This window comes from Lynx rufus, unplaced genomic scaffold, assembly GCF_022079265.1.
Source record: "Lynx rufus isolate CCGP_SWC_20201006 ecotype Redwood Valley unplaced genomic scaffold, mLynRuf1.p SCAF_1, whole genome shotgun sequence".
NCBI classification, from domain to species: Eukaryota; Metazoa; Chordata; class Mammalia; order Carnivora; family Felidae; genus Lynx; species Lynx rufus.
In genome coordinates this window covers 5,393,259-5,420,498 of record NW_025814823.1, presented here as the reverse complement: position 1 = coordinate 5,420,498, position 27,240 = coordinate 5,393,259, and the positions used below count along the sequence as shown (strand labels likewise).

Here is a 27,240-nt window from a genome sequence, read left to right as displayed (position 1 = left end):
TACCCACGCAATTCTTCTCACCGATCCCTCACCTCACTCATGACCCCCTTTCCAATCCTTTTACATTCGCAAACCCAGAACTGATTAAGGCGACTCCAGCTGATTAAAAACAACTACAGTAAGGATTTTATTAATTAGCCTGGGCAATGCAGAAACCTGAACTTAGCGTATTAGTCAGCCCAGGCAGGCGTACCAAAGTTCCACAGACTGGGGGGCTTAAATAACAGAAATTTATTTTCTCACAGCTCTGGAGGCTGGAGGTCCAAGATCAAGATGCTGGCCAATTTGGTTTCTGGTTTCTCCTTGGCTTGCAGATGGCTCCTCCTTACCATATGCTCACATGACAGGTGTCTCTTATTATAAGGACACTGATCCTATAGGATTGGGATCCCACCATCCTAAAAGACCTCATTTTACCTTTATTACCTCCTAAAGGCTCTACTTCCGAATACAGTGACATCAGGGGTTACAACTTCATATAAATTTGGGGAGGACATAATTAAGTCCTTAGCACTTGAATCAGATTTACTTTCACTATGTGTCTTGATGTGGCCTAGCACTAGGGGAGTCACTTAGATCCTTTTCACGTATCACCTCTCGCCCCTTTGGGCCCTCAGAGCTTTAGCGAACAAACAGGACTGGCCTTGCTATGGGTAGCACATGGATCTACCCTAAGGGGCCTTATTACTCGAGCAAGTCTGACCTCACCCGAAGCCCTGCCTCCCACTCATCTTGACAAAGGGACTGCGTTATGGAGTAACCTTTGCCTTCCTCAACACTTTTTCCTGTTCTGAGTGTGTACCTACAAAGAGGAGTGTCCTCCAAGACCAGTCTTCTGGGGTCTGGAGTCCTAGAGGCCATGGCACTAACCGGCGAGGATCATTTCGACACCTTGAAGGTGCAGAGCCGCAGGGTCTGTGCAAACCAAGAGGAGTTCCAGAACCTTTCTCCAGTGGGGGGAACTGCTCAAACAACCCTGGCTCAGAAACCTAAAGTCCAACAGCAGACCAGTAAATACACGCTATTGAAGCAACAATAAGTTGACAGAGGAGAGCATGCATTTTGAGGGGCTGTTTAAGGCACTACTTTATACATCGGGAAAATTAACATGGGAAAGGAAGTACCTCCTCAAAGTCAACTATGAGACATTCGCATTTCCTTCTGCAGTAAAAATAAATAAATAAATAAATAAATAGTGACAAATAAACAAAAGGTGACAAATGTGTTCTATGAGTGAAGATGGCCACTGTGACTCGTGTCCCAAAAGGACATGGCATCTAGTCTTCTAGATTGCTCCAGTTGTGATATTCATATTCCTTCCGAAGTCTCACCCGTCTCAAATCCAGCCTGGTTCATCTAAGAGGCAAGTGTTTGCCCCCACCCCCCCCGCCCGCCATGTTTGAAAACTTCCATCACTATCTTCAAGATACAAAGGGAGCTCACCTTAGAAACGTTGCCCTGAGGAGACAAATGCCAGTAACAAGTCCTGGAACTTCCAGCTTTATGGCATTTAATGTGCGATCCGTTCTTGTCTTCCGCCCGCGTGGCTCTGTTTTTCTAAAGTCACACTCCGTTTAGTCATAGTACCTTCTTCCACCAGAGACGTATGTGAAGGGAGACCATAAGCAAAGTCTCTCTTACTCATTTTCCTACCAGAGCAGCATAAACTAGAGTGACCGATCCAGAACCTGTGTTGCATAGATGCTAACTAGAAGGCAAACAGCCAAGAAGCCATCGTCTGTAGCTTCAGACAGATCACACCGTCACTGGGGGAATCTGGACTCGAGAGCACCCACCTGCACCAGACTTGAACACTCGGCAGCTGCTGGAGATGATGCAGCTCCTAGAAATGCTGGAAATTAATCCCTCCACCAGCATCCCCTCTGACATGGCCCATGTTACAGCAGGGCTTAACGTCTCCCCCATCCTACCAATCTTCCTACATTCACTCCCTTGCTAGAAGTTACTGATTCGAACTCCTTAATGACTGTGTATTTGGATCATAACCCATTTCAGGAAGTCTAGAAATCCAGCCCAACAGTTTGTTGAATACCTACTATGTGTCAGAGACTCAAGCTACCACCACCCTACTTGAGGTTCCCACTGTCGCCAAGTTGAAGAATCGAAAGGGCCTCACACCTCGCAGACACACTCTATTTTTGGCCTTCATATTGAATCTTCCCTAAACACATGCAAGCTCCGTTCATCTGCTCTGAACCCTTCAGCTCCTCACCGTTATCTTGAGAGCAGTCTTCCAGCATCAACTCTGGAGCTGGGCTGCCGGGGTTCAAACCTTGGACCTACTCGTTACAGCTACAGGACTCAGGGTAACGTCCTCAGTCCTCTGTGCCTCTGCTCTCCAAACTCTAAAGGACCATAAGATTCTTCTCTGCAGGACCGCTTGAAGGATTTTCCGAGGTAAGAGATGTTAAATGCTCACAGGCGGTCTGGACACAGTGACAACTTGAGTGTTAGCGCCACAGTATCATCATCAGTATTTCCCCACCAGACACACACCCCTGGAGCTAATGATGCCCCCTCGCTTCCCAGATTTGACTTTTACGGCACCTAATGCTGCCATCTGTGCCATTTGCCCTTTATGGGCTGGCCCTCCCGCCACAGTCCTCTTTGCAGTCAGAGGCCATGCCATTTGGGCTTCCGCATCAACCTTCATCAGGAGACGCTTCCTCGGCTGGGCCACCGTGCGGAGCCTGGGCGGGCCAGCGAGCCGACCGGGGGCGACGCAGTTACCGGGTCCATCACGCAGAAACCAGCTTGTTCCAAAAACACAACAGGATAAGATACATCGAAATCACCTTAAGGTAGGTCTAGAAGATGTGGGAAAAGTCCTCTTTCTTCCCCACAATTTATCTGAACGCCCGTAATACTCAATCCAAAGAAATCTTTGACTTGGGACAGTCTTAAGTATAATGTAGAAATGCAAGACACCCAACAATGGAATCATACCAAAGACTCTTTGCAGCTGTTTTCAAACAAAGGAAACACAAAACTGCACCAAACCCCTGCCTTGTTTCTTTAGCTTCTATCGTTATAACTATTTTTAACCTTCATGAGGTGTTGGTATGAAAGCATCCATCAGATACTATTCTTTAAGTAGCTATGTTTATACAGACACGTGTTAATACACAACTACAACCACAGAGCGATATAAATTCAAATCCCAAGTGTTGTTCAAATAAATGAACATCACTCAGCACGTATTCTTTTCTCCGTTTCTAAAAAAGGCTTCGCTACCTTCTATGTTAATCTTATATTTGTTCCCAGATTTGATCATTCAAAATTCATATCCTGATGTGAAGCACGGAGCTTGAAAAACCATTGAACATACCCCTATGCCCGTGTATTCAATTATCTACAAATAAGCATCAATCCCTGTCATTATTTTCTATTGCAGGAAAAAGAAATACCCAATATATATTTGTCATGACTCTACAAAGAGAAAACACGAACTTAACGGTTTAGTTATCTGTGAACTGGCAAAATACCGTGATAACAGAGGACTGCTAATTTCTCAAGCTCCAATATTTCCAAACAACACCTATCCACTAAGACAAATAAAAGTAAGGGGAAAATGCACAAACGATTGACAGATGGTTTCAACTTGGCACTTGTATATTTGAGAAAGGATTATCTTCACGCTGGTGTATTTACTCTGGTCTTTAATGACCAGTATGTCCAAGTGGTGAAAGGGCACCGCCATGAATCCTTGCTTAGTGGGAGAAAAATGCTCACTCTGTTTTTCTCAGATGACCCAGGTGTCAAGACTTTGATGGAGTAGCAGGAGACAGAGGAGCTGTCTGTCTGTCCATCCGTCTGTCCGTCTGCCTGCGTCTCTCCCATCGGCTGGCCTATCAGGAACTAAGCCACTGAGGACCGCTCAGCCCCAGAACTCCAACAGAGCTCAGTTAGCGGATTAACAAGAAACAACAGAAACCAAATCTTTCAGCAGAAGCTCTTAGTCTCTGCTGACCCAGCAAAGTGGTGCAGATGGCAATGATAATAAAGCTCAGAAATGGCCAACCATAAAATTTAAACCAAGCCCAACTTCCAAAATTTGGCAACGTAAGTTAGCTCCATCAACCTGACGTATCTCGTGTTGCCAATTTACCTGTGGCCCTAAATGGGGCTAAATAGAATAGGAAGAATTCTGAGACACAACGAACGGAAACATTCCTTCCTTGCCAGGTATTTCCTCTCTCAAGTTAAACAAGTAAGAAGCTGAATCAGAGGCACTTCAAGCGGAGAAGCCTTCCTGCCATGGTGACAGCACGGATGGACCCGGAAGACACTGTGCTAAGTGAAGTCAGTCAGTCGCGGAAGGACAAGTACCACTGCACGATTCCATTTATGGGAGGCACGTAAAATAATCAAAGGTATAGAAGTCCACGAATGGTGGTCACCAAGGCGTGGGGGGAGGGGAACTGGGAGCTGTCGCTCGATGGGTAGAAAGTACAGTTACTCGAGAGCAGGTTCCAGAGACCTGCCATACCACACAGTGCCTACGGCTGACACTAAGGTGTTGTGCATTTAATAAGTTATTAGGAGGTAGAGCTCCTGCTGAGTGCTCTTACCGCACCCAAAAACAAAACACACAACAATCCAAAAAAAAAAACACACACACACACAAAAACACTACCCAAACCAAAGGGACACAAGGGAACCTTTGGAGGGGATGGACATGTCCATCACCTGGCTTGTGATGACGGTAACAAGAGTGTATATACACGTTCAAACTCAAATTGTACATGTTAATTAGATGCAATTTCCTGTATACCAATTACACCTCAGTAAAGCTGGAAAAACAACCAACCGACCAATCAACAACCAAACCAGAGAAGGCTGCAGTCTGGGAACAGTTGCTCACCGTCATCTTGGTACTTCCTGTTCAAACTGGAGGACGGTTAAGCTTCCAGGATGGGGTATTCCTTATGGTTTTCAAAGTCATAGGAGGAATACTGGCTGTCAAAATCAGGAAAGGGAAAAAGCATCGATAATTGAGCAGGTACTAAATGAGGGAAAGTGTCAGATGTATAGGCAGGAAACTGGAAAACATAATTTTCTTTGGGACCAATTAACGTAAGAGCTACTTTGCATATGCTCCATCAGAAAGGTGTCAATGTTGTCAGAAGAAGTGGAATTTTTTCCTAATGAAAGTTAACATGACACTTGTATTAACGAAACACATTCTGAACTATTTCACAGGAAAAAGAAAAAAAAAAAACCACCTTAAACACAAATACTATCACAAGGCAAGACTTGGGGATATAAATATTCATGACACATTCCACATGTTTAGTTAGGCTCTATTCTTGACTTTTTTTTTTCTCCTGGTTTGTTTTTCTAGTAGGAAAGATGCCAAATATTATGAGCTTCTACTTCAGAATTTTGGACCACGGTTTGACCTAACATCACCTTGTTTCATTTGGCAAAGCACTGTTGTCAAAAATGACACGCGCTGATGAATTAATCATTCATGAAAAGAGGAAGAGGAAGAAACACAGGAAAAAACTTGAAAAGTGATGTGTCTACAAGCTCTCCTGGCGCCTCATCTGGGTCCCAAAGTGTTGAAAGCGGCAGAGCGGGGAGATGGGAGATCACACAGGCCCGATTACCATAATTCTTAGACTAGTGCCTGACGAGAAGGAAGGGCCTCGTTACTTCCATTGTCCATTTTGTATCTGTGTCAACGACACAGTGTGAAGATCAGAAACCAAGGGGAAGTTTTACCACAAAAACCACGTCTCAGAACCGTTCAGAAGGACAGCTCTGCGAGAGAAGAAAAGTGGTACGGCAACACCCATTTTATAACCAAAAAAAAAAAAAAAAAAAAAATTTCCTAAGAAATGTGCTCACAACTCTCAACAACAGCCAAATTATGGAAAGAGCCTAAATGTCCATCAACTGATGAATGGATAAAGAAATTGTGGTTTCTATACACAATGGAGTACTACGTGGCAATGAGAAAGAATGAAATATGGCCCTTTGTAGCAACGTGGATGGAACTGGAGAGTGTGATGCTAAGTGAAATAAGCCATACAGAGAAAGACAGATACCATATGGTTTCACTCTTATGTGGATCCTGAGAAACTTAACAGAAACCCATGGGGGAGGGGAAGAAAAAAAAAGAGGTTAGAGTGGAAGAGAGCCAAAGCATAAGAGACTCTTAAAAACTGAGAACAAACTGAGGGTTGATGGGGGGTGGGAGGGAGGGGAGGGTGGGTGATGGGTGTTGAGGAGGGCACCTTTTGGGATGAGCACTGGGTGTTGTATGGAAACCAATTTGACAATAAATTTCATATACTGAATGAATGAATGAATGAATGAATGAATGAATAAATAAATAAATAAATAGAAATGTGCTCACAATTACACAGCACACTATTAAAAGATCTAACCATATTACTAAATGCCCCCTGCTAGAGATTTCTGTCATGGCAACATGTCACAGGTGCTAACTTTTAATTTGGATTATCTAACAGATTTTCCTACAGAAGAACTTTCTGTATTTTAAATCTTATACTAAAATATTTGCTTGTATTTTGCCACAAGTCCTGTATCTTCCCACCAAAGCAGTTTGCTAGTTCAGGACACAAGTAACCAAGCTGACGGGTTAATTTATCTTTCGACTTTTCACCTCTAGGAGCTACAGATAAATATTGATAATATGTCACTTTTAGCCGGAGGAAAAAAACCCCAGAAATCCTTCATAGTCAAGAGTTGATACTATAGAGTGACTGGTCCCGCAATAGTTATTTAAGACGAACACAGTCCTCCATTTCTAAACGTGTCATCAAAATTGGCTTTGATTCCAAAATGTTTAATAAAATGGCTTTTTTTTTCTAAGCTAGAATTACTCAGAAAGGGATTCCTTGTTCTATTAAGATTGCCAAGTTCCCACATATGCCAGTCTATACAATGATTAAATAAGCTATTTCTCTATGGTCCAGAATCTACATCAATCTAATTTTCATTCTGAGTAAATAATGGTAAAACCTGTGGACGGAAAACATTTTTTAAAAGGCGGGCTTTTTGGACGTTGTTTTTATTCAACATGTTGCTGAGGAATCATAACATCTGAGCACACTCACTTTGAGCACGGCAACAAAAAGGCCAGTTAGGACCAAATAAAATTGCCACAATCACTCAAATAATAGCATTCATTTTAGAGCTCAATGAAAAAAAAAATGCCAAAACAAAACCAAACCCTGTCTAAGAATGAATTCTACCTTAATTGCATTTAATCAACAAACGGGCATACATGCTAAGCTGTAATACAAACAACCCAAGGATAGGCTTACACCCTCGACAAGTTAATAATGTTCTCTGGAACGAAATGTCAAAGGTGGAAGCTGACTTCTAACTAAACATGCATGATGCTGAGAAATTGTATCATGAAAGAAACTAAAGAGAAGTTTTATTTTTGCAAGTGTATGATTGGCCCCCTACCAATGTGGACGCCAACCAAAACACAATTGGTGGTACAATTCTAATTAGTGTGTCTGAACTCTGTTTGGATAGAATTCTTGTGTGTGGTTCACAGGCTGAAAGATACCACACGCAAAATGCATCATGTTCTAAGATTTCTTAGTATCCATCATGCCTCATGAATGTAAAAAGCTAAGCTGGAGTGGAGACCAAGTGGAAAGAGCCAGCTCTTTCCCACCCTAAGTAGTCTGAAGATAGGGCCAGTGTACAGGTTCGGGGATGCAGGCTAAGTGAGTCACAGGCTTACGAGAGTCCAGAAAACAAGTATGAGGTCGAACCAGCCGCGGAGATGATACACTGTCCGTGACTAAAAATGCTGTGATTTCTTTTTCAACCCCACATGCATCCTGCCACAAAGTAATCTCTCGACTGCTCCCCGTTCTTGGTGGGGAAAATAAACCCCACACCAAGCTGGCCGAACGAGGGGAACACATTTGTCCCAGCAGGGAGTGAGCTCCTGACATCTCTCTCACTCCCAATCAAATAACTTCCCTTTCTTAGGTGAAGGGTACAAACACTTCTGCCAATTTCTACGTGGCTTACTCTTGAATTGCTATTTTATGGAAATCATCAAGTGTCTTTGCAAAGATTTAGCTATAAAAATCTTATGGTAGTGATATTCCTAACAGTAAAAAAATAACGTGTTAACCCAAATACCCAACAATAGGAATAGATTAATCATGGTGTTTTCATAACAGAAGATTAGCAAGCTTTTAGAAAACATTTTATATCATGATTTCGCATAGAAACTAAACCTTTATAACCATCTTTAAGATTTATAACCTTTTTCGCTTCACATATTGTAAATAATCTAAACCACTTCTGATAAAAATTATTTTAACTGAGAGAGATCTAGATTTAAATATCAACTGCTAACCGTGATGAACTCTAGTTGGGGGGATTGTGAATTCTGATTTCTTTCTTTTCGCTTATCTGAATTTTCTATTTTTTTCCTACGAGAAATATAAATCACTCTTCAAGTTAGAAAAATAAACCCAAAAAGCTTTTTAGAAACGTTTGCTGTGCCCAATCTGCTTTTTTCTCTTCGCCGTATTTCTATGGTATCATGGTAGGTTCACACATGTTTATCTTTGAATCTACCCTGAAAGACAGAAGTCGAAACACACCCAAGAAAATAAATGATGTCTTCTGAAACCCTTCATTTGCACATCCACCCTGCTGTGGTGTTTTCCTCCCGCTCCACCTCCTGCCCAGAGATATACAGTCACAAATCACATCTGCTAATATGGCGGCACTGGGGACAATGAGCATCACCTGCACTTGCAGGGGACCGTGGCGGGGCCACAACTTCCTCACAAGGGGAGCCCTGACGACTCTTTCATGACTTTTTTCCTGACGATCCATGTTAACATTTTCAATTTCTGAATGTTCTCAAGAGGCCAAAGACCCGCCCCATCCCAAGTCTGTGCCCACAAAATTTATCTCCGTTTTGACAAAACTCAAGAACATCGGAGAAAAAGGAAAAATGAGAGAATGTGAAAGACGGTAGTTCCAAGGACACAGGGAAGAAAGAACAGAGAACAGAGAACTCCTTCTTGAACATATAAAAAATGGTTTACACATTTCCTACGTGACTTCTTGGAGAAAGACAAATCCTACCAGACTTTATGCTAAATAGGTTCACACAAATTCTTCAGGTGGAACATGTTCAAAGCCAAAACTTCATATAAAACTCGAGTCCTGACAGTAATAAACACATGACTATAAATTAGCTGCCACAGCCGACTACATGATTTAAGAGCACGGGCCCTGGTACTGTTCGTATCCAGGATAAACTGACAATGTCTCCCTTGCTTTTTTAGGTGAAGTCATGGAGGAGACACTAATTTTTCTGAGGCCTTTATTTCTTCTTTATAAAAACAAAGACAATATTTACCAAGGATCGACAAATTAAGAGAGTGCAATTTTTGATTCAATACAATAATTTACTTATATGGTTCAGGTTTTTCTTTCTTTCTTTTTTGAGAGAAAGAGAGGGAGGAAGAGAGAGAAAATCCCAAGCAGCCTCCCTGTTGTTAGCACGGAGCCCGATGCGGGGTTCAAACTCACGAACCGTGAGACCAGAACCTGAGCCGAAACCCAAGAGTCAGATGCTCAACCGACTGAGCCACCCAGGCGCCCCTCTATGGTTTCGTTTCTTACAGGTCCCTCAAATACAGAACAGTGCCTGTTATGTTACGAAAAGGCTCTGGTAGCTGTGAGGTGCGTGGTACCATCACCTGGGACAGAAAACTCCGAAAACTAGTGGGGAAGCCCAGAAGAAATGAGGAGACGCATAGACCAGGGACTGTGACTAATTCAGCCTACACATTTTGAATTTAAGGTATGCCAAGGTCAGTGTGAAAAAGTCTCAGACACGGGGGGGGGGGGGGGCTGAAGAAAGGGGTTATACTGGACATACTGACAGACTGGGGAAGTCCTCTCCTCTCAACCCCAAATACTCACTAGAATCAAAGTTGGGGACGGGTGGCTTGTATAATCCCTAGAGTTCTGATTTCATTGTTCTGGGTAGAGCCTGGGAAGCAGTCTTGTCTTTTTTTTTTTTTTTTTTTTCTTCTTCTTCTTTTCCACAAAGATTTAATTCAAACAAAGGGCACTTTCATTCAAACTTTTGTTTTGTTCATTCAACATACGTTTCATTTAAATGGAAGAATTCTTTTATTTTTTTAATGTTTTATTTATCTTGGAGAGAGAGAGAGAGAGAGAGAAAGAGAGAGAGATTACTAGCAGGGGAGGGGCAGAGAGAGAGAGAGGGAGACACAGAATCCGAAGCAGGCTCTAGGATCTGGGCTATCAGCACAGAGCCCAATGTAGGGCTCGAACTCGTGAACCACAGGGTCATGACCTGAGCCAAAGTCAGCCGATTAACCGACTGAGCCACCCAGGTTCCCCTTCATTTGTTATTGTTTAAGAGAAAGTTCACATAACATAAAATTAGCCATTTTAAAATGTAACAGTCCAGGGGCGCCTGAGTGGCTCAGTCGGTTAAGTGTCTGACTTCGGCTCAGGGCATGATCTCACGGTTCATGAGTTCGAGCCCCGCATTGGGCTCTGTGCTGACAGCTCGGAGCCTGGAGCCTGCTTCGGATTCTGTGTCTCCCTCTCTCTCTGTCCCTCCCCTGCTTGCACTCTGTCTTTCTGTCTCTCTAAAATCAATAAACGTTAAAAATAAAATAAAATAAAATAAAACTAAAAAAATGTTAACAGTTCAGTGGCATTTAGTATATTCACAACCTTGTGCAACCATCTAGTTCCAAAACGTTTTCATCACCCCAGAAGGAAATCCTGTACCCATTCAACAATCACTTTATGTTCCTTCTCCCGTAGTCCCTGGAAGCGACTAATCTGCCTTCGTCTGTATGAATTTACCTATTCTGAATATTTCATATGAATGGAAACATATGATATGTGATCTCTTGTAACAGCTTCTATCACTAGGTGTGTGTTTGAGGCTCATCCACGTTGTAGCATGTATATCCACGCTTTTCCCTTTTTATGTCCAAATAATATTCCACCGTATGGATACACCACCCTTTGTTGACCCATTCATCCATCGGGGGACATTTGGGTTGTTTCTACCTTTTGGCTGTTGTGAATAGCGCTGCTATGAACATCAACATACAAGTATCTGCTTGATGACCCGTTCTTGATTCTTTGGGTTATACGCCTAGCAGTGGAATTGCTGGGTCAGAGGATAATCCTGTATTTAAATTGTTGAGGACAAAAATTGTTTAAGTTCTCTAGATGGTTCAGGATAAAGCTGGTGTTGTGACTCACGAACGGAGAGGATGAACGGGGCCCTGGAAAAAAATGGAACGCACCAGGGAGAAGACGTGGCGGGGGGGTGGTATGATGAGGCCGAGGCAAAACCTTGGAAACAGGACACTTCAAAGGCTGCTGAAAAGATCCCATAAGGAAGACACGTAGGAAAAAGAGGAGTCACAGAAACACATGAGAATCCAGCGCAGGGAGCCACTGACTTCAGCTGCTGAGGAGGAATCAAGAAAGAAATTGAGAATCTTTGCGTATGGCAAGATACAGGTCACTGGAGTCGGGGACCTGCTAGTTTCTCTGAGGCCCTGCTTACAAGGAGTCGGGGCCCACGTAAGATGTAAAGTAGAAGATACGTGAGTCCTGTCATATACTCTCATTTACTCTTTGCTCTTAACAGGCACAGACCATGTCACTATTCTCCCGGACACACAATGCATGTTATCAAGCCTCCGACAAAAATGTGATTAGACCAACCAGTTTTTAGCTCGATAGATAATGTGGCAGGGTCCCTGGAAGATACAACAGTAAACCTCAGGAGATTTCTGACCTGTACCTGTTTTGCTGACCATGTAATGACCTTTCTAGGATTTTAACTACATGGAAAATATCTGGGGTATAATAAGGTATAACTAGCTCAATGTGTGTGAGTCTAGTGTCCGCAGAGTAGGTAACAAATTCTTACATTATTTCCTCTGTTTTCTGCCTAAAATATTGTTTTCGCTTAAAGGTGTTATCAGTTTTTATACAACATCCGCCAGTCTCGGAATCAACGTTGACAGGACACGGGGCTTCACGAGCTCACTGAGGTTATTTTCCGAAAGCAATTATTTTCTTCTATTATTAGAGAAAGGGGTAACTTTTACAGTGATTACATTTTAAAGATGAAAAGTGAGAATTAAGGTCAACCTTATGTCTGGAGTCACATTAAATTTAATTTACGGTTAAATTCTCAATGAATAGTAAGCAACATCTGAAGTACACGAGTGCGTTTTTTTTTTAAAGTAGGTGTTGATGTTCTTAAAATCTTGAGTGTGAAACCAGCCAAGAAATGTTTCCTAGAGTAGTAACAGTGGTACGCTCTCCTAGATTCCTTTTTTCAATTAGTGTTTCTCTTTTGTAGACAGTAACAGTATTTAATTTGAAATTTCCTCTTTCTGTGCCAATTCCAGTTTGAAGTCCTTCCTGTGAAGTCTTTGAGTGCACAGCTTTATGCGATACACAAAGCCCTCTGAAAGCAGCCCAAGAAAAAAGGGGGAGAAGATGTTTTTCTTTAGTATCAAGCACCTGGCAAGGAAGCAGCGTGTTCCTGTAAAGCCTTGAAGGCATTCCTGCTCTCCCCGGAGAATCCAAACGGACTCGTTTTGATTTCCCTTTGAAAAACCATGAAGTGAGAGCACGTTGGCTTTGATTTAGTTTACCAGACTTTCCCATGTTGTTCTTTGTTGCTTGAATCTGCTCACCGACAAGTCAGGGTGGTGGCCCCGTGACCCACTCGCGGTTGGCAAGGGAGAGGGACATCCTCACCATGACTTCTGGCTCCGGGTGGAACTGGAGTAACAACCCCTAGCACTGTGGACCTCGCAGAAACCAGGTACCTAACTCGGCAGCTTTACAGCACAGACACAAAGGGGAAATTATGAGAAAAGAGCGTTTCACCACTACTCCTTCTCCACTTCTTGCCATGTGCACGTCCCTGAGCTAACGTGCCCAAATGGAACCCAGGGAAGAAAGCCCAGTATCAGCTGCTTCAAAGAGACAGGATAGAGGGGGCTCCTGGGTGGCCCGGTCCGTTGGGCGTCAGACTCTGGCTCAGGTCATGATCTCGCGGTTTGTGAGCTCAAGCCCCACGTCGGGTTAGCTGCTGTCAGCAAAAACCCGCTTCCGATCCTCTGTTCCCCCTCTCTCTACCCTCCCCGCCCCCCCACTGCTTGTTCTCTCTCAAAAACCAATTAAAAAAAAAAAAAAAAGACAGGATAGAGGCACCTGGGTCGCTCAGTGAGTTAAGCCTCTGACTCTTGCTTTCAGCTCCGGTCACGATCTCACAGTTGTAAGATCAAGCCTGCATCCGGCGCCCCGCTGGCTGTGCAGCCCGCTTGGGAGTCTCTCTTGCCCTTGTCCTCCACCCCTCCCCCGCTTGCTCACACCCATGCACCTACAGGTGTGCTCTCTCTCAAAAAAAGATTAAGTAAAACAGGACACCAAAACACAGGATGAAAGAATGAACAGATAAGGTGGACTTCATCAAAATTGAAATCTTTTGCGCTGCCAACAATACCTTCAAGAAAATGAAAAGACAACCAACAGAACAGGAGAAAATATTTGTCAATCCTATTTCTCATAAGACAGTCATATACGGTGTACATAAAGAACTCTTGCAACTCAACAAGAAGACAAATAATCCAACTTAAAAATGGACTCGAACAGACATCGGCATGGCCGATACGCACATGCCAGGATGCTCAACATTATTCATTTTTAATATTTCAATTAATTTAGTATTTCAATTTTTCTATTTTATCTATATTCTATAATTAATTACTATTAGCCATCAGGGAAATGCAAATCAAAACTATGAGATACCACTTTATACCCACTGGGCTTAACAGTGAAAAAGACACATAACAAGTAGATGGATACGGCCAAGCTGGCACAGCCACAGATTGCTGGTGAGAATGTAAAAGGGTGTAGCCACTTTGGAAACCGGCCTGATGGTTCTTCCAGAGATCAGACATAGACATACGAGCTGACACAGCATTTCCGCTCCTTGAGAAACGAAAACAGATGCCCAGACGAAACGTATACGTGAATCCCCATTGCAGCATTACTCATAGTGGTCAAAAAGTATAAACAATCCAAGTGCTAATCAAGGTGGATGACTAACAGTGGTATATCTATACAACGGAATGTTATTCAGCTACGAAAAGGAACGACGTACTGATACATTCTGCAACACGGAGGAACCTTGAAAACATTACGTTAAGTGCAAGAAATCAGAAGAAGACCCCATCTCATATCCTCGTATTCATACGAAATGTCCCAGATAGGCAAATCTGTATAGACAAGAAAGCAGATTCGTGGTTGTTCAGCACTGAGCGAGGCTGGGGGGGGAGGGTGGAGGAGGATGGGGACTGACTAACAGGAGAAAAGAGGGTTTCTTTTGGGGGTGGCTAAAAATAGTCTGAAATTGGTTGTGGTCATGGTTGCAACACGTCGTGAGCAGCCTCAGAGACACTGAACTATATACTTTAAAGGTGAATTGTATCTCAAGAAAATTGTTTAGGGGCGCCTGGGTGGCTCAGTTGGTTAAGCGTCCCGACTTCAGCTCAGGTCACGATCTCGCGGTCCATGAGTTCGAGCCCCGCGTCGGGCTCTGGGCTGATGACTCAGAGCCTGGAGCCTGCTTCCGACTCTGTGTCTCCCCCTCTCTCTGCCCCTCCCCCACTCATGCTCTATCTCTGTCTCAAAAATAAATAAATGTTTAAAAAAAAAATTAAAAAAAAAAAAAAGAAAATTGTTTAAAAGAGAGAGAGAGAGAGAAAGAGAGACCGTTATACAACTCGGAAGCCTGGCCTTTCACGTCCAGATGCTTAGTCATTCCTCACTATTCTGGGTCCCTCTTACCGTGCCAAGCTTCCGGACGTAGAGGTAACACGCAGCTCCTATTCACTGTTGTAAACACATTTGAATCTGTTCCTCACCCTGGGGTCCTTGAACATCCTACAACCACAGCACAACAGCTACATTCCTCTCCACCACGGAGGCTCCACCGGCCGCCACCCCGGCTCTCCTTGGCCTTTGATGACATGTTCCAAATTACGAAAAGGGTTCAAGAGAGAAAGATAAAATGATAGAGAACTATCAGCATCCGAAGACGGTTCAGGGTTCTGAGTATGTGTACTCACAGGAAAATGGCAACAGATTTTTTGGTCTCCAAGAAGAATTCCAAGAATCACTAGAGTGGGGAGCAAGGTTGGAGAGGCAAGGGAGAGACTTTCCTGTAGCTGTCCCCCAGAGTTGCCGGCCATCCCAAACAGGCAGTGTTACGAGAGGTCTGGGTAGAGAGGTGTGGCAGATGATGTCACTAGGGCCTCTTAGTCAGGCAGAAACAGCACTGTCACTGCGACAGCCATTATTCTGAACGGACCATGCTTGAACCCACAAGAGGCGTTCTTGAAGCATCAATGCAGTGAGGAAAGCATCCTGATAACTGATTTCTGAGAAAATACCCAAGGAAACAATGTACAAAAAATGTGTAACCCTAAAATATACGAGCAAGCACAGATCAGATTATTAATCCAAGGATTTGGACGGTGCACTGAACCATGTACCAGGCACTGCCCAAGGACAGTAGTTTCGGAGATGGAAAGCTCTCCTCTCAGCTCTCAAGTCTTCTGCTGCACAACCAAGGTGGTGCCGCTCATCTTTCTAGTATTTTCTTTATAATCCTGACCCTCAAATCTCTATCAGAATTGGACCTCGCATGGCCAGTAGCCCGCAGAAGGTAGCAATGCCCACCCTCAAAAAACCTTCCCAGATTTCCTGAAAAAACAACCAAGTCCCTCACCTGAATGCTAATACAGCACTGTGTGTCAACTAACTGGAATTCACATGAAAGCTTAAAAGACAACAACAAAGTCATCTGGCTGGATCCGAACACAAAAGCTGGTATAGCGTGGCCCCCCACCAAACCTCCTTACTGAATAGAAATACCTACTGTATGTCAGAAAAGAGGCATCCAAATTCCTCGAGTCTTGGAGATTGAGCCCAGACATCCAGAACCAAAGAACCAAGTAGCTAGGGCCTTGCCACACCTGCTCAGGGCAGACTTATTCCAGTTACTCTCCCAGGGCGAGTAAGACTGGAGGCCCCAGCTCTTCTATTGTGTTTTCAGGAGACAACAAACAGAACTGTAAAAACCACTAATTGCCTTACCTAAAATCTGTGAATGGATGCTTAAATTAGTATTTTTATTTTGCTTGGTTTTTTTAAATCTGTTTAAAGTTTTTATTTATTTTGAGAGAGAGAGAGAACGAGTACAAGCAGGGGAGGAGCAGAGAGAGAGAGAGAGAGAAAATGAATCCCAAGTAGGCTCCACACCATCAACACAGAGCCCAACTCGGGCCCTAACTCACAAGCTGTGAGGTCATGACCTGAGTAGAAATCCAGAGTTGGATGCTTAACGGACTGAGCCACCCAGGCACCTCTATTTCGCTTGTGTTTCTTTTTAAATGAAACTTTACCCCTAGAATTTCCACGCATTGTTTTGTTTTGTTTTTTAATAAAAGCACAGGTTACAGCCACATTGGAACGTGAACCCCACCCAGTCCGCATCTGCTTACCTGCAGCATATGACCGCCTTACACGAAAGCGCCAAATCCAGGAAGCTTCTCCTGACTTCAAAGGACAGTGCATACTTCAGGGTGTGGCCATCGATGATGAGGGCCACATCGTTCTCCTTGCCCAACAGATTCCCAAGGTCGGTGCAATGCTGCGTAATGGCTGCCCTTGTTGCCTGAAACGAGAGTTGGGGGGGGGGGCATGTGTTTAGTATTTCAAATTTTACGTGTTTAATATATCAAAAACAGAGTGCCATACCCATTCTAATGTAACGCATACAGAGTCCGATGTGGTGCGTGTCTGGAATTCGCTGGAATGCCTGCTAGGTCTGTTGTATGGATGAACGTATCCCCTTTAATGATATTTACATTTGACATTTAAAATAACCTATTCTAGTTACAGTCCAGGCTGAACTACGGCATCCAAATTCTTCTCCGTTGGAATTTTAATTGCTAAGGTTCTGAGGACAGTTTTTCTCCCCACTCCTTTATACTCCATATGGAGTTTTCTCAGTGCCTCTAGAACAGGAGACTCCATACAAACAAATGGGTGGTGGTGTTTTTTTTTTTTTTTATTATTTCCAAAAGATAAAGGTGCTAAAACTTAAATGGCAAACATTTCTCAGTTTGCACAAGATAATCTTTGAAGCCTCTAAAAAGTATTAGGGGATATAAAATTAATACAAAAGATTAATTTCTTTTCTCTGCTGAGATCTTCAGATTAAACCATTTCTCCCCATGGGTCGTCACAAGAAGAAACAAACTGATGATGTTTTTCATGTTCCAGAAAATACTTAATCAAATTAAACACTTTAAAATAATATGTTTTAAGATATTAGTACCAGCCTAAATAAGCACCTTGGTGTGATGTCTCTTATCAGATAGAATTAAAGCACAGAATCATTCTTTGGATTAAAAAAAAAAAAAAGTATGTCTGACTTCCCAGTGAATTTATGACTACGAGTAGGATATCTGCTTCAAACAGAAGAATAAAATCTCTGGCTCACAAAAATCTATGGTTTAAATGAATCAGGGAAACACAAAAGTCTGCTGAAATTATTGTCTGGACGGCTGTCCTTTGGCTATTAAGCTACATTTACATATCATTTATCTACATGATAACATACATTACCGTCTTCAAGAAACATGTCAAATGGACAGAAATCTTTCCACCGCTAGTTAAACTGAGGATCAGCTACTACCACAAAGTGGAAAACAGGTTCTACTGTCTTACTGCTCAGTTTTCATTCTCAGTAAGAGACTTCCAACAACACTTATCAGAAAGATGTATTTGAGGCATAATTGTGGCCTAGAACCCCGTTCTGGAGTCAGGTAGCCCAGGGACTGGTCCCAGCTCTCCACTTATTACCTCTGTGACCCTGGGCGGGTTACTTAACCTCTTTTTTTTTTTTTTTTCAACGTTTATTTATTTTTGGGACAGAGAGAGACAGAGCATGAACGGGGGAGGGGCAGAGAGAGAGGGAGACACAGAATCGGAAACAGGCTCCAGGCCCTGAGCCATCAGCCCAGAGCCTGACGTGGGGCTCGAACTCACGGACCGCGAGATCGTGACCTGGCTGAAGTCGGACGCTTAACCGACTGCGCCACCCAGGCGCCCCTTACTTAACCTCTTTAAACAACAATTCTCAAGTGTAAAACGGGGCTAAGAATACTTACCTCACAGCACTTTTGTTATAAACAAATGAGCTAATCAGGGCAACCTGCTTAACACTGAGCTTGACAGATAATAAGCACTCAGTGAAGCCCATTCTTCCTCTGGTTACTACCCTACATCTAGGAAAATACACAGTTGGGCTACTTTGGGCAGTGAATTAATGCCATTGCTGCTGACAACGCCTTCTTTGTCAGCGTAGTGACATAAGCATAATTGATAGAACAGTGCCCTAAGAATAAAAGTTGACTTTCAGTAAAAATAAAGGAAACTTTACACATTTTTTTTAAACTCTTGATTAGTTGCATAATTCTGAATCTCAGACAAAACGTCTACGTTTACCTTATCTGTGCCAACAGCCTGCCCTTTAGAATCTGGGTGGAAAGAAGAAAATCCCACCCACTCAGGGAAATCCCGGTGTGGCGGCTTGGGTGTGTTCACCAGGAAACTCAGACAAGTCTGGGCAATTCTGGAGAGGGTGCTGGCCAGAGGTCGATGCGGGGGGCACAGAAAAACCTCCTGGAAAATATCTTACTGAAAGGGATGAGGCAAGATGTGTGGAACTGGTCCTCGGACAACGTGCCAATACTGTCGTGGAGGCACCGTCTAGCCCAGTGAAACTTACCCTCGCTGCCACCCCACCTCCTGGACTTATGGAGGAAAAGATTGAGGAATTCAAATCCCTGAGATGAGGAGACCCCTGCCTGTGGCTGTGTTTTAAGGGGGCACGGTACAAATGGAGATACGCGACAGCGGTAAGATCATGGAGGGTACTTTCTCCACTTAGGGTTATTTCTGTCCTGCTCATAAAGACAGACTGGAGCCTTCTTCCTCAGCCTAAGGGTTGGCAGCTGACCGCCCGCGAGCGTGAGAGGCTCTGGGGCATGAGCAGGGAGGGTGCCAAGCACTGGGAACGGGAATGGCAGAAATACGGTTAATGAGGAAACCATGCTCCTCAGACACAGACAGTCCTCCCCTTGCCCCCACAATCAGTCAAGCAGTTATAGGGAAGGACCCGAAAGGGAGCTGGAGTTTCAACAGTGGCAGGCAGGGACACAGAGTCGCACACATGGCCCCTCTTCCTGAGAGCCTCGTATGCCACAGCCCACGGTGGCCTGGGAAACATGGATGACACTGAGTTGACAGGTTTCCAAGTCGAACCGGGAAAAGTGCTGTGGACTCAATGTGTGTATCTCCCCAAAACTCATATGTTGAAACTCTAATCCCCAATGTGATGGTTATTTGGAGGTGGGGCCTTTGGGAGGTAACTAGGTCACGAGGGGGAGGCACTCCCAATGAGATCAGTGCCCTTACTAGAAGGGACGAGGGAGTCTCTTCCTTCTCTCCCTTTCTCTCTCTCTCTCTCTACCCTGCCCACTCTCCCCCCTCCAGCCACGGGAGGACACAGCTGAAGACAGCTGCTCCACAAACCCGGAGGAGAGCCCTTGGAGCCAATGTCCTTGGAGCCAATGGATCTGCCGGCACCTTGATCTTAGACTTCCCAGCCTTCAGAACCATGAGGAATAGATTTCTGTTGGTTAAGCCACCCAGTTTTGGGGCCAGCAGACCAAGCTAAGACAAAAGACGACCCCTTGAGCCCACCGGTGATGCAGCACTACTCTTGGCATAATGGATTTGGGTACGAAAAGACGTGGCCTGTGACCAAGGCAACACACAGACGGAGCACACGACAACTGCCATCACGTTTACTGCCTGGAATGAGCCTCCTAACATAGCAGCCGTAGGACAGATCCGCGCTTAGTACCGAACGTGGAAGAGAAGGCTGCTAATACGGGGGCGCAGGGAGAGGGGAGGCAGGACAAGGCCTCTTGGAGCAGGAGATGCCCGTGGAAGTGAATGACGACCCCTTGGCCGAGTTGGACTGCAAACCGTGGGAACGTAGCAGTCACGTTTTCCCTTTGCAGAGACTGAACCAAACATGGCTGCTACTATGTGGGCCATTTGGCCCTCCTGGTACATTTTCCTTTCCCTTTTTCCCAATTTTTTATTTAAATTCCAGTCAGTCAACGTACGGTATAATATTAGTTTCAGGTGTAGAAGCCAATGATTCATCATTTACATACAACACCCAGGGCTCATCACAACTGCCCTCCTTAATACCCATCGCCAATTTAGCCCACCCCCCTGCCCCTCCCCTCCAGTAACCCTCAGCTTGTTCTCTATAATTAAGAGGCTGTCTTCTGGTTGATCCTTCTTATTCCTTTTGCCTGCCACGCTCTCTACTCCTAACCGCCGCTCCTATCCAAACCGTCCTGTTCTCTCACTTCATCTACACGGAATCGCACCTTTGCCTTTGAGATTGAAAACCTTCCCTCCCACTAAAACCTCTCCTAACTCCCCGTCCTCCCAACTCCACCCTTGACTTGTCTCCAGCCTCCACTTCAGTTCCTTCCAATGCCCACTCAGCAATAATCTTTGATCAAACCCAGACTGGTTGGGTTCATTGCACATGTGTGGCAGAATATAGGTCCCTTCTGTGCAGTTCTCAAGCAAGCCAATCGAAGGTATTACTATCACAAACAGTTCCTTATTCTCAGATGGACTATGATTCAAAAGTCTATTTGTAAGTCGGTTATTGGGCACTTAGAATCTATTTTCCCAAAGGAACGATGTTACAAATTGTGGTTGGATCCCAGGGCCTGTTAATGCCTATTTAGCCTAGTCGCTAAACTTTATACTGCAGTCTCTTATTTTAATAAAAAACCAATTACTGAAAGTTACAATGGACTTAGCTGTTATGAGGGGCACGGGGAGTTGGGACTAGAAGTTTCATTCCCAGAAAGGTACAGAACATTCCAAAACCCTTCGCTAGAATTTGCCTTTTAGGCATTAATATTAAACAATCTATTTCCAGGTTTTCATACATGTCCTACAATTTTATTTTCCTTTGCAATTACAAACACACACGGTTTATAGCCAAAAGCGAGCGAGTGCAACTACAGACCTTTCCTGTAGGTGCACCAAACACTCACCGCTCCCTTGGTTGAGCTGTACTGGGAGCCCTGCATTTCTTATCAGTAAGCTCTACGCTGGCCTTTCCATTTTCAGGTTTTTTTTTTTAATTATATAAACACCATAGACAGTGCTACCCTTGATCTCAGGAAATGGTTGTCTGCTCACAGATCACAGGTTCATCTGAAGTACAGCTGAAGTTCAATCTGAATTTATGCGCAGGTGGGATCTGAAAGGTGGCTCTCCGGTTAATCACTCTGGGTTTAATCAGCCCAGAAAGATGAAGATTTCTAGAATCTGGATGCATTTCTACCGATTTGCAGATAGCAGGAATCTTTCCTCAAAATGAAACCGTTCCAGCAACACTGAAAAATGTCGAGGTAGGTAACCCTCTCCCTCCGTGCGCTTGGCAAGTGTCGAGAGGAATTTCTTAGACGCTGAGGTAGCAGCAGCTGCCTCAGACCCCACTTTGATGTTCTGCAAATTCCAACGGGCTCAGAGCTGACCATGCTGAAAGCCAGGATGGTTCAAGTTTCACGAGCAGCAATTCAGCCAAATCATACTACGCCTTCGAGAACAAACTCCCTTCTCCTGGATTAACCTCGGGCTAATGAGTATCTAATGGTGATGCGCATCCTCTAGACCATGGGTTCAAAAGGGTTTTGTTGTTTTTCCGTTCCGGCCGCCTATTTTTCTTGTCTCTTGCCCGCTGTCATATGTGACTTCTCTCGCCACTGCATTCTACCATTGTTTCACCCATTCCCACTGTCCAGACTGTCAGACCAGCCACAGCAGCATTCTTCTTATTCTTGCCACTTCCTTTATTTTACTGTCATTTTCGCTTCCAATATAATCACACTTGTTTCCTGACAGCATTAACACGCACGATACTTTGGCATTTATAAATCCTAATGGATATGGAAGTTTGTAACACTTAAAAGACAAAGCACAAACCCAGCAAACCCACGACAGGCAAATAAAGAAAGTCAAGGCTGGGAAGACACGATAGTGACTCATGGCCCCTACTGGCAGCTGTTGATGCCTGGAGAGCTGATACCTTTGTGCCCTGGACGTTGCTTTGTTCTAATCTATGAATACCTCTAAACGAGGTTCATTAAAAAGAGGAATCTCTGTTAAGTGTGTAATGTTTCAAGGATTTCCTAGAATGCTAATAATTTCAAGGAGGATAGGATGCTATTTCACAGGCACTGAGCAAACCTTCTTAAGAGATCATTTGGCCTCTTGCCTCCATGTACCCAAGTACCTGTCTGGTACCCTCAAGTCACCTCTTATTCTCACCCCCATCAAGCATTTCTCTACACTGGCCATCTCCACCTCCCACAAAATGTTCTATTGCTGACAAAAAAAAATTTTGTTTATCTTCTGAGAGTAAACCAACTCAATTTACTGAATTCACAGTAACAGACAAGCCTCTACAGAGGTTTCGTTTTGGTTAATCGACTTCATTGAGCTATAATTAATATAAGGTTGACCCATTTTAAATGCACAATTCAAGGAGTTTCGGCAAAGGTACGCAGTCATGTGACTCTGTCCATAACCAACACATAGAACATTTCCATTACCCTAAGAACGTTCCGTCCTGCCATTCTGCAGGCAATCCCACCCCCACCCCACCCCCAACCCATTCCCTAGCAACCCTCAATCCACTCTGTCACTACAGTTTTGCCTTTTTGCGGATGCCATATAAATAGAATCAGAGTTCACAGTCTTTTCTGTCTGGCCTACTCATCTAGCCTAAGGCTTTGCGATCTGTCCAGTGTTTCTGCACTCATCAATTCCTTTCTGTTTCTGAGTCGTATTCCGCTGTATGAATATGCCCCATTTTGTTTAATTCACTCACCCACTATTACACGTCTGGTTGCTTCCAGTTTTAGATCATGAATAATGCTAGTGTAAGTATTTGAGTCTTCGTGTGGACACGTACTCCTACTTCTCCTGGGTAGACACCTAAGATTGGAACCACTCTGTCATACCACCTACACAGACACACAGGGCAAGTGTTCATCTAACTTTGATTTTTTTTTTTTTAACATTTATTCATTTTTGAGAGACAGAGCATGAGCAGAGAAGGGGCAGAGAGAGAGAGACACACAGAATCCGAAGCAGGCTCCAGGCTCCGAGCCATCAGCACAGAGCCCGATGCGGGGCTCGAACTCACGAACTGTGAGATATGACCTGAGCCGAAGTCGGACACTCAACCGACCGAGCCACCCAGGCGCCCCAAGTGTTCATCTAACTTGAAAGAGACCGGGAGGGGCCGTTTCCGACTTCAAAAGACACGGCTGAGGCACTTCGCCTTCTTCCCAGGCCCACGTGCACACCCTGGCTGCTCCCCGCAATCCTCGTCCACACGGGCACCATCAGTCTTTTCGATTTCAGCCCTTCTCGGGGGCGTGCAGTGTCCGATTTAGTGGTTTTCATTTGCATTTCCCTAATGACTAATGGTGTTGACTGTTTCCTAATGCTTAATGAATTAAACGAATTCTGTCTGGGGGGATTTTAAGACACACAAGTAAGCAAAGTGGAATAATTCAGGGAGTACACGGGGGCCGTTCTTGTGCAGGCTGATAAGCCCCAAGAACCCCTCTTCAGGAGAGCTGGGATAGCCTACTTTTCAATTTCTTCTTTTTACATCTCTCGTCTCTAGAAGACCCACGTTTTCGTGGAAAGGCATCCCAGACAGTGTGAGAAGGGGGACTCAGGAGGTGGGGAATATGGCAGAAAACCGGCAGCAGCTGTAAATGAACAAGTGCCATTTATTTAAAGCGGGGGGGGGGGGGGGGGCATTTACCATTTATTGTCCACTTATTTTTAGCCTTCAGGGCCTAGAAAATGTCTGAAGACTGCAATCACTGCTATTTATTGGAAGACCATTTGACTAACAGTTGTGACTGAGCTCAAATCATTCAGGTTAAAGAATTCCCCGAAAACATGTACTTTCATTATCACAAAGGATATTAAATAGCAAACCTAATAGGCTTACTTTATTCGAAAAGCTGTATTTTGATTTTAGCAGCAGGAATCGTCTTACGTGCTAAACAAATATATTCTTGAATGGCCATATATAATGAGATCTCAAAAATAATTTATATGCTCTAAAAAGCATTGCTATTTGAATATGGACTGCCAATCTTTTTTTTTCCATTTGTTAAAATGTGGAATTCTTCTTAAAGTAGATAACCCTTTTCCTCTAAGAAAATGATTTCAAAGTGTGACCCTCCTGCAAGAAGAATGCAAAATCAGCATTTGTCAGTGATCATTCAGCTGTGTATAAAATGACCCTCCATAATTCCATGAACGATTGCTTGTCACACATTTGTCCAGACTGGATCTCTGGGAGTCACCGGAGACTTCAGAGACACAATGAATCACTGCCACGGTTAATATCACACTAACCAGGAATAATTTTACTATGAACACAAACACTTTAACTTAATTAATTTTCTGACCTTTGGGGATTTAAATTTTTAACCTTCGGCGTATTCATAGCTACCACCTATTAGCTATCTCTAAAATCTGCTCGACACTTGGAGTTATTTTAAAGTGCCCGGACCAAACACAATGGTGATCACGTTTATACATTTAAAAAGAAACTACTGCAGAAAATCATCTCCAGACAATTAAAATTTGCGAAGTAGTTGAAATGAACCGCGTGATTAATTATGTCACATAAACTTTAGCAAAGGAAGACAGAGTGCCATCTTACACGGAAAGATAAGGTACCGACAGCAACCCAAAGATCCACGTTTGGCTCAAGTGACGAATGCTGGTATCTGCTAAGTCATCACAGAAAGCATAGCATAAGTAGCGCAAAGTCATTTCGATTTCTGAGCTACTCCCTTGCTTTACAATAAAACCAATTTTTTATATAACTTATTGTCAAACTGGTTTCCATACGACACCCAGTGCTCCTGCCGACAAGCGCCCCCCTCACTGCCCATCACCCACTTTCCCCTCTCCCCCAAACCCCCACCAACCCTCGGTTTGTTCTCGGTACCCAAGAGTCTCTTACGGTTTTGCCCAATTCCTTAAAATCATATGCTTGCTTTTTGAATAACCCTTACAGGTGCCGTGTAGGAAAATGAACATAATAATCTTAACTAGTTAATTTCCTGCCCTTAAGGACTCAAAGTTTTAACTTTAGTATTTCAATAGTACAGCCACTACACTTACTACTCCTAAAACCTTCTTAACTCTCAGAGGAGTTACAATGTGCCCAGGCTGTGACTCATGCAAACAGCACATGACAGTATAAAAAAAAAAAAAAAAATCCCAAATCCACATGAGGTAGCGAACAGGGAATCATGAAGGCTCTGGCCACGCGAAGACACTGTGATCTTTGGCTCACCACTAGGACCTACTAGAGCAAAAAGACGACACACCAATTGCTGAGACTGGCCCACCACCCACGGCGCCCCGGCTGTGGCTGAACCACCTCAGACAAGTTCTGGAAAGCACCTACCAGTGGGACCTCTTCGATTTTCCTTGAATCAGCAGGAGTCGGGGGGAGAGAGAGAGTTATGTGAGAGGAAAGAACAGCTGTATACAAATCCCCTGCTATGTTAGGAAAATATGTCGTGTTTATGTGGAACAATGGTAGCACATTTAAAACTGGGAATGCTTTCTAGAGGATAGTCGCCAGTTGGTAAAATCAGTGGTGTATTTTATTACATATGGATTTTTAAAATAAAACCAAATAAGCAAAAATGTGTAGAATAAGTCCCATTTCCACTGGAGATCACCACACTGATGACTGGGCAAGGAGGAACTCTCAGCACATACGCCTGGCCAGAAGGCTTCCCCAGTTGTGCAGAATCCATTAACAAACTGGGGGGGTGGGGGGAGGGGGCAGGCCGGGAGTCAGGCTGGAACACCCCTCATCATTCTCTTGTCTACACAGACTGACAAGGATTCAAGGTCACGGAGACAGAAGTTTACATTGAAATATAGAACAAAAAAAGAAAAACCTTTAATCAATCTTTAGCCATTAAGAGCTTATTATGTGCACAGGTTTGTAGGGGTGGAGAGGCCCAAAGCAAAGGAAGGAGAAACATCGACAATGGCACACGACAGCCAAAGACCACTGCGGGCAGCGGGTACCGACGCAGGCCTGTAAGGCTGGGGAACCACAGGCACAGCTGGGAAGGTGCCGGGGGGGGGGGGGGGGTGGCGAGGCTGGGAGGACAGAAGGAACCATTTGTACACCCAAATGCAAAGCAACGGCTTCTACATATAAAAATACCACACTCAGATGTTCACCCACCGACAGCAGAGATGACGGAGTGGGACAGAAAGCGGACCAGCAAGGAGCCTTCAGATGATGAGAGTCTAACCTCTGACTGGGGTCACAGAGACAAAACCAGGAAACGCATTTCACGAGAAGGATGCGTGGTGTCTGGTGAATGGTCAGAGGGCAAGAGAGGAGATGGGGAGGGTAGCCAGCGTCTGTCTGGCCTGCTAAAAGAGGCCAGTGGCTGGGAAACGGATGTGGGAGGATGCGGGGAGGGGTCTGTGACTGGGGGACAGCAGATACTTCATTCTGACTTTGCGTACAGACAGGTGGCTCTTTGGCTCAAGAGCAACCTACCGTTCCCTGTAAGTACTGGTCTGAACGCCTGGGGGGGGGGGGGGGACGGAGGGTGGGGGGTGGAGTAGGGAGCCTCTCTGGCCCTGGACTACCCCGCACGGCTCTCTGGGGACACCGCTACTCAGAAGTCCCTCCGAAGTCTGCGGAGCTCAGAGCGAACTTCCGGCAGCCACCGCTTGTCCTTTGTGGATCATGTAACCCCTCAATCAATGCCGGTTGAAGACTGGAAAAAGAAACCGTTTGGGCAGTTTCCTTACCACTCCCTCTGGGTGAAGAAAGCAAACAAACAAATCACTCAGCATACAGCAGGTGCTGAGAAAACGCTTGCCACCCCTTCTGGGGGGAATATT

The 27,240-nt window shown here is 44.3% G+C and overlaps 1 protein-coding gene across 1 annotated transcript in view; it reads right to left on the bottom strand.

Moving 5' to 3' along the window:
• Positions 1-27,240, bottom strand: part of LOC124508018 (phospholipid-transporting ATPase IB) — a 507,885-nt gene that overhangs the window by 283,793 nt on the left and 196,852 nt on the right. The window contains exon 24 of the mRNA XM_047074445.1: positions 16,641-16,813. Within this exon, the coding sequence (XP_046930401.1) occupies positions 16,641-16,813 (173 nt within the window). The remainder of the gene's footprint in view (positions 1-16,640; positions 16,814-27,240) is intronic.